Source organism: Littorina saxatilis, linkage group LG17, assembly GCF_037325665.1.
Source record: "Littorina saxatilis isolate snail1 linkage group LG17, US_GU_Lsax_2.0, whole genome shotgun sequence".
NCBI lineage: Eukaryota > Metazoa > Mollusca > Gastropoda > Littorinimorpha > Littorinidae > Littorina > Littorina saxatilis.
This window is the reverse complement of record NC_090261.1, coordinates 66,160,776-66,167,883: the sequence shown is the minus strand read 5'-3', so window position 1 is coordinate 66,167,883 and position 7,108 is coordinate 66,160,776. Positions and strand designations below refer to the sequence as shown.

The 7,108-nt window shown below is 43.1% G+C and overlaps 1 protein-coding gene across 1 annotated transcript; it reads left to right on the top strand.

Annotated features, from left to right (window-relative positions):
• The first annotated feature begins 4,747 nt into the window (after window positions 1–4,747).
• LOC138953375 (uncharacterized protein PF3D7_1120000-like) lies at window positions 4,748–5,465 on the top strand. The gene is made up of 2 exons (XM_070325174.1): window positions 4,748–5,372; window positions 5,431–5,465. Exons 1-2 carry the CDS (start codon window positions 4,748–4,750, stop codon window positions 5,463–5,465), a joined length of 660 nt encoding a protein of 219 aa, XP_070181275.1.
• The last annotated feature ends 1,643 nt before the right edge of the window (window positions 5,466–7,108 follow it).

The following is a 7,108-nucleotide window of genomic DNA, read 5'->3' as shown; positions in this document are numbered from 1 at the left end:
CCTGCATTTGGACGTGTAAGCTGCAAAATCTCCCTACCTTCAAAGCAGACGACAACCAGACATTTTCTTTTTTTTCAAAGCGAGAATTCGTTGTTCACAAAGTCTTGCAAGACTAAAACATAAATCTGCACGCATTCTGTTCTTTTCATATTCAGCTGCTTGACAGCAATAAATGACGATGGTTTCCGCAACACAGTCAGTCGAAACCCCCACTCAACACAGTACGTGAAAATCACACTGTTCGAGATAGAAAAAGATCTGGGACAAGGAAAGCTAAAATGACGTTATATTCAAGCTTGTGGTCATACCTATCTCGAGAAGTAAGCGTCGTGCTAGACTAGCGCCCTTCTATCATAACACGATTTCTAACTAACATAGTCGATAGATAAGATAAATATTATTTGTTTTTTCGACCAAAATGCAGATTTTGACAGTCATTGCTAGCGCGGTCTCGGAGCGAAATATGGCTGTCTCCACCTGTGTATAATGTCATATTATTATAATTATGGTTAAAATACAAATAATGTATTATGATTGTTAACACTTGCATCAGATTAAAGTTGTTACACAAAACACGCCATTTGCATGACAATCGTTCAGCGCGAAATGATTTTCATTGATATGCCTACGCTACCTCATGAAATTATGCAAAATTGTGTAAACAGTGTACGCTATTCTTGAAGATGAATTCTTAATCGCTCACAGAAAATGATTTCAATTTTGGCCTGCCTACTGTGAAGGGGCTTCTGGAATGAAAAGAATGTCGACTTTCTGATGACAAAACAACCACCACGGAATGTGAAAACGATTTCGCAAGGAAACGAGCATTGTGGATCGCGTTTACTGCCTGCAATAGTAAGGCCTATTTACTCTGCCACAGAAACAGCCCCGACGTAACTTCGATGGTTTCTTGTATGAGCCATCCAGGTGCATGCTGGTTTCAGCTTTGACAATCAATACCCAATTTCGAAAAAACTATTTCTGTTTGTTGTTTACCCCCCACCCCTCCGCCATAGATAGCACAGTTACCTGGATCTGTTGGCAAAAGCTGTGTCTGACAGACGCGGTTGTTGTATTCCACGGCTTGAGGACCAATCGCTCAAACTGTTACATAATCTTACTCAGAGCATGAATGGGACTTTAGACAATAATTAGGACACCTAAAAAAAAAGTCCCAGAAATCCAGTGAACTTTACGATTAATACGATTATGCCAGGCAAATACGAGAAAGTCGCGTTGATGTCAAGGCTGAGGTTGTCATCGACATGACACTCGGAATATCATCAGCAAATTAGTGACTGACATTTGAGACAGGGGGTTCCCCGTCTTGCGCACTCTTGCCTGTGGTTGGATGAGACGATTCCCAAGTTCCAATTGTTTAGACGAGGCTGACTCGTGACCGTTCAGTCTCAACTATTAAGTAGTACTTAACGCTTAACGCCCTATCGGCACGTGAAATCATCTACTTAGGGTCAGGGGCTAGCTCACAAGTTCACTCCGATTGCATTGTGTCCTAAGTAGTGTCACTCCATGGATGCAAATCATGCCATCCATCCGGCGTGGAATGTTCACGAGATTCGTGCCAAGTTAAAGCGGTGTTGTCCGGGAAATGTTGACAGCTAGCAGACTGGTGTTGTTGACTGAGAGACCACCACGTGTGTTCCCAAATACCCCTGAAATGAATCCCAGTCACCTGTTTGAAATTATAGAAAATACCGGGTAAAAATCAACGCTTGTTCAGTATAGGTTTCGAAACCACAACCACAACCACCACCACAACCACCACCACCACCACAACAACAACCACAACAACCACAACAACAACCACAACAACAACCACACCAACCACCACACCAACCACACCAACCAACCAAACAAACAAACAAACAAACAAGACTGAGAGACTTGGAACATTGCGTTATAGTCTTATGGCGCATTCGGCAACATCGTATCAGTGTTTTAGCCAAAATATCTCTTTCACCAGCGAACAACATCTCTTTAAATAGAGAAACACTGACATGGTACTGCAAACTGAAACTATGCACCATCCGACATTTAACTCCAGCATCCAGCAAGGCCGCCTCATAGGACATACAGGCGCTATTGTCTGTGACATGCCGTGAGACGATTGCCGGGACGATGGCGTGAATCGGGAAGAAGTCAGGTTTGTCACAACTTCCTCGTTGAAAAAAATATAAGGAAAGAAACGGCGAGGATTTTCTTCAAGACAAGCATAACTTCTGCACTCTGGATCTAGCTAGCCGTAGTGAAAAAATGATTCTGCAACTTGTTCTGGCACTGCTGGTGGTTTGTCAGTCGGCCCAGAGACTATAGAGTATACAGAGACGCGTCATCCTTCTTTGCGCTGCGGTGCGAAATTGAGACCGGCCAGCTCAGCGCGGGAAAAGAGCCACTCCCTGCCGCACAAGGAAGCTCGCGTATAGCGGCTGCTGTCGGCTGTGTTTATATCACGTTCAAATTAACATACTGTCTGTTCTGTCCGGCTGACAGTGCTGCAAAAAGTAACTGGATGAAAAAATATGTTTGTTTGTGAACATCCTTTTTAAATTACCATAAAAACACCGCAGAAAATGGTATAGATTAAAATTAAATCAAATTTTCTTTGGCAATATTCGCTGCATCGCTGTAGTTATGCAAACATGATTCAAGACATTCAAGTCAGTGTCTTTTCACGAACTAACCGTCGTTATTTTTGTGTGTTTTAATCAAATACAAATACATACTGAATATATGGTCAGTTAAACCTGAGAAAATATGTCAGGAATAAATCGTTTAACGAAATAGTTCCCGGTTAAATAGGTAACTAAGGCATTTAGTCAATTTGGTGTCGTCCCAGCACCTCTAAACTGAAATGTGTTGTCAATTACACGGAGCTAAGAAGTTATCATGTAAGGAAAACTGTAAAATACAGCAACTTAAACCAGATTCTTGTGACTTTAAAGAATCTTGATCGATCGATGATTGTCTTATTTCTTTTCAGTCGCTTCTTTCTTGTTCAGAAAGCTCTCTCTCTCTCTCTCTCTCTCTCTCTCTCTCTCTCTCTCTCTCTCTCTCTCAGTCTCTCTCTCTCTCTCAGTCTCTCTCTCTCTCTCTCTCTCTCTCTCTCTCTCTCTCTCTCTCTCTCTCTCTCTCTCCCTTATTACGGCAAGATTCCGAGGTGGAATAACAGAACTATTTGTGCACGTTAATCGATATAAGAGATACGATGCGAATAATGATGTTTTATGCCCATTGTGCAGGGAAAGTAAGGAAGATGAGTTTTATTTTGTGCTTTGTTGCCCCGCACTTCGTGATTTGCGATGCCGGTTTATTCCTGCTAAGTTTTATAGAAACCCAAGTTTACACAAGTTTTCTATGCTTAGGCCAAAAAAAAAAAATTGTCTGTTTCTGGTAACATGGCTAAAGAAAATAGGGTCGGTAGGTCGGGATTTTTTTTTAATTTTTATTTATTTTTTTTTTTTACCCCAAATGTAGACCAATAAAACTAACTTTAAAAATCGCGCAAAGAGACTGGATTCACTATACATAGAGACAAGACACTCAACACATTTACAAATCGTCAGCGGACTTTCGTTTTCACACGTTTTTGTTGTTCATTTTCTCACCCTGTCCTTTACCACCAAAAAATAAATAAAAATTTTTGAGTTTGGAAAAAAAAAGTTTAGGGTCGGCGCCGAAATTTAGGGTCGGTCGGGTGACCAGAAACAGACAATTTTTTTTTTTTGGCCTTATGGCATCTGTGAATGAACGTATTGTTCGAAAGTTGTCAGCTTATGTGTACAAAGCATTTCGGCTACGTAGTGTTGTTATGTCTTAGTTCATGTAAGCCTACGGTATATTTTATTATGTAATGTAATGTAATGTAATGTCTTAGTTCGTGTATGACTTATTTCATTTGATCTGTGTGCAAATGTCATTATGTCATTTTATGTCCCCCCCCCCCCCCCCCCGTCATAAGGGGCTATGGCCTAAATGAGTAAACAATCCAATCCAATCTCTCTCTCTCTCTCTCTCTCTCTCTCTCTCTCTCTCTCTCTCTCTCTCTTTCTGTCTACCCTCTTTGACCTTTACTCATTCAAAATGGTGTACAAGAACAACAATGAATAGCCATCATCATCATCATCATCATCATCATCATCATCATCATCATCATCATCATAATCATCAAAACGTTTACAATCAAAATATTAATCATGATACTATAACGTTCGAAGCTGCAAGCTGTTATCCGTTGTAGATCTACTCTATAACCCCGCGACGGCCGTGTCAATCAAACGAGATTGTTATGTCTACCCTAGTCGATCATTGACCGAATTTGTCACTATCAGTTCCAGACTTGGCATGCCGTAATGAGATAAAGTAGAGGAGAAATAAATCGTATACATGTGAAACTAGTACCAACATGCACAGCTTGGACTGGTTTGAGTGTGTGTTTTCACTGTTCCAGTAGAATAGACTCGGATCTACACGCAGTTCGACGCTACAACTTTTACTGATTTTCCAACATTTAACGAGAGAAAAATCCTCACCTGCTCTCTTCCTTGGGAAATTTGAACATTCTGAAGCCTTTGGCATGTGCGTTTGAGCCATTGATGGCCGAACACTGCGTTTTCGCGTTGGCGCTGCCATGCACGATATCCCTACTGCTGTGAAAAGAGAAAGTAGATTGTTCCATGTTTCCGCGTGGTGGCGCCACTGGGCTTCCGGTCTCACTTTTCAGTACCGTATGGAGCGTCTCTGTATACTCTATAGTCTCTGGTCGGCCTCCGCCGCGGCGCCTAAACCCAGCGAGACTTCCGACTCCAGCCAAGCGGCCAACCCCAAGCGAGCCCGTGAAGCGGAACTGTGGCTGATCCGTGACGACATGAAAGAAGGCGACAAGTTGCTCAAAGAACTGATGCAGGAACGCTACCAGAGCGTGAAGGAACAGCTGAGAGACGGAGACACGCGCTTGAAAGAGCAAGTGGTGGAGGGGGACGCGAGACTGAAGGAACAGCTTAAAGACTCCAGCTCCAAGCTGAAGGAAAAGGTGAGCGAAGAGGAGGACTGGATGAAGGAACAGCTGAAGCAGGGGGCGACACGCAGGACGGAAGAGGAGGACTGGATGAAGGAACAGCTGAAGCAGGGGGCAACACGCAGGACGGAAGAGGAGGACTGGATGAAGGAACAGCTGAAGCAGGGGGCAACACGCAGGACGGAAGAGGAGGACTGGATGAAGGAACAGCTGAAGCAGGGGGCAACACGCAGGACGGAAGAGGAGGACTGGATGAAGGAACAGCTGAAGCAGGGGGCAACACGCAGGACGGAAGAGGAGGACTGGACGAAGGAACAGCTGAAGCAGGGGGCGACACGCAGGACGGAAGAGGAGGACTGGACGAAGGAACTGCTGAAGCAGGGGGCGACACGCAGGACGGAAGAGGAGGACTGGACGAAGGAACAGCTGAAGCAGGGGGCGACACGCAGGACGGAAGAGGAGGACTGGATGAAGGAACAGCTGAAGCAGGGGGCAACACGCAGGACGGAAGAGCTGCAGGAACAAAGCAAAGCCATCAACACGATGCAGAAACTCCTCACTGATTGGACTAAAAGGTTACTAGCCTGTTTGCTTATTTATCATGTGTTTGTTTGATTATTTGTTTGTTCTGTTTTTTTCTTTCTCGATTGGTTGATTGATAAATTGATTGATTGATCGATTGTTTGATTCGTTTATATAGTCTACTTGCAAACCATTCCGTTCGGGAATTGAGATGTGACAAAAACAATATTTGGAAAAAAAGTCATCTGTCAATAGGTATGTTTAATTTGCATATAATTATGCAGTTACGTCTTATTATTTTGAACAGGTTATCGTCACACTCATGTTGAACCCATTGAAATCAATCCACGAATCAAAACGTTTTCAATTAAGCTAATATCATTAGGATTCATCCTAAAAAACGCTTAACAGAAGTGTAGTGTTTGAGAATCTGTTACCATCTAAGGGAAGCAACTGCTACAGATGTGTTAAGTAACTAACGAGAGTTAGGGCCCTTGTTACATACACGGATCATCATCATGGCTGACAATAAACACAGCTTGCCCCCTCAAACCATCGTTTGTTGGCTTAATCGTATACATGCATGGTGAATGTGTATCCACCTTCATCACAGACATCATAAGAAGAACATGCTGTTTTCGAAGGTGTAAAGAGGTACAGGTATAATCTTTATTCAGAGTGATTTTTCTTAATCGATGACCAGGTTTGTTTGTTATTTTCTTAGAAGATGTTGGTAATTGTATTTCAGTATTTGGGGGGAAAGGGCAGTCCCGCTTATGTGAACAGAAATAGTATTTCATGTTGCATTAAAACTGACAAATATTGTCGTTTGTAATTGCATCAAAATTGTAAAAATAACCTTTCTGTTAAACTGATGTGTCAACAGTTGAACTTGAAATTGTCGATATTTCATACAAGCGTTCTTTTACAACTCTTTCACAGAAACGACGCCACCATAGCGGGGCTGACGGAGAAGATGTCTGACGTGACGACACAGCTACAGACGACGAAAGGTACGCTTGACAGCACCAAGGACAAGGGGCGGGTACATAGCTCAGTTGGTAGCGCGCTGGATTTGTATTCAGTTGGCCGCTGTCAGCGTGAGTTCGATCCCAGGTTCGGCGGAAATTTATTTCAGAGTCAACTTTGTGTGCAGACTCTCTTCGGTGTCCGAACTCCCCCCCCCCCGTGTACACTACACTGGGTGTGCACGTTAAAGATCCCACGATTGATAAAAGGATCTTTCCTGGCAAAATTGCTTAGGCACAGTTAATAATTGTCTACCTATACCCGTGTGACTTGGAATAATAGGCCGTGGAAGGTAAATATGCGCCGAAATGGCTGCAATTACTGGCCGCATAAAATTTCATCTCACACGGCATCACTGCAGAGCGCCTAGAACTGTACCCACGGAATATGCGCGATATAAGCCTCATATTGATTGATTGAAGCACAGACTGAGAAGCACGGAGACAGAGAACCCAATAAAGTGGTTATCATTCCCCAGACATATCAAGGGAGGCTACGTGTGTCCAGTTTTCGTGTTGAACA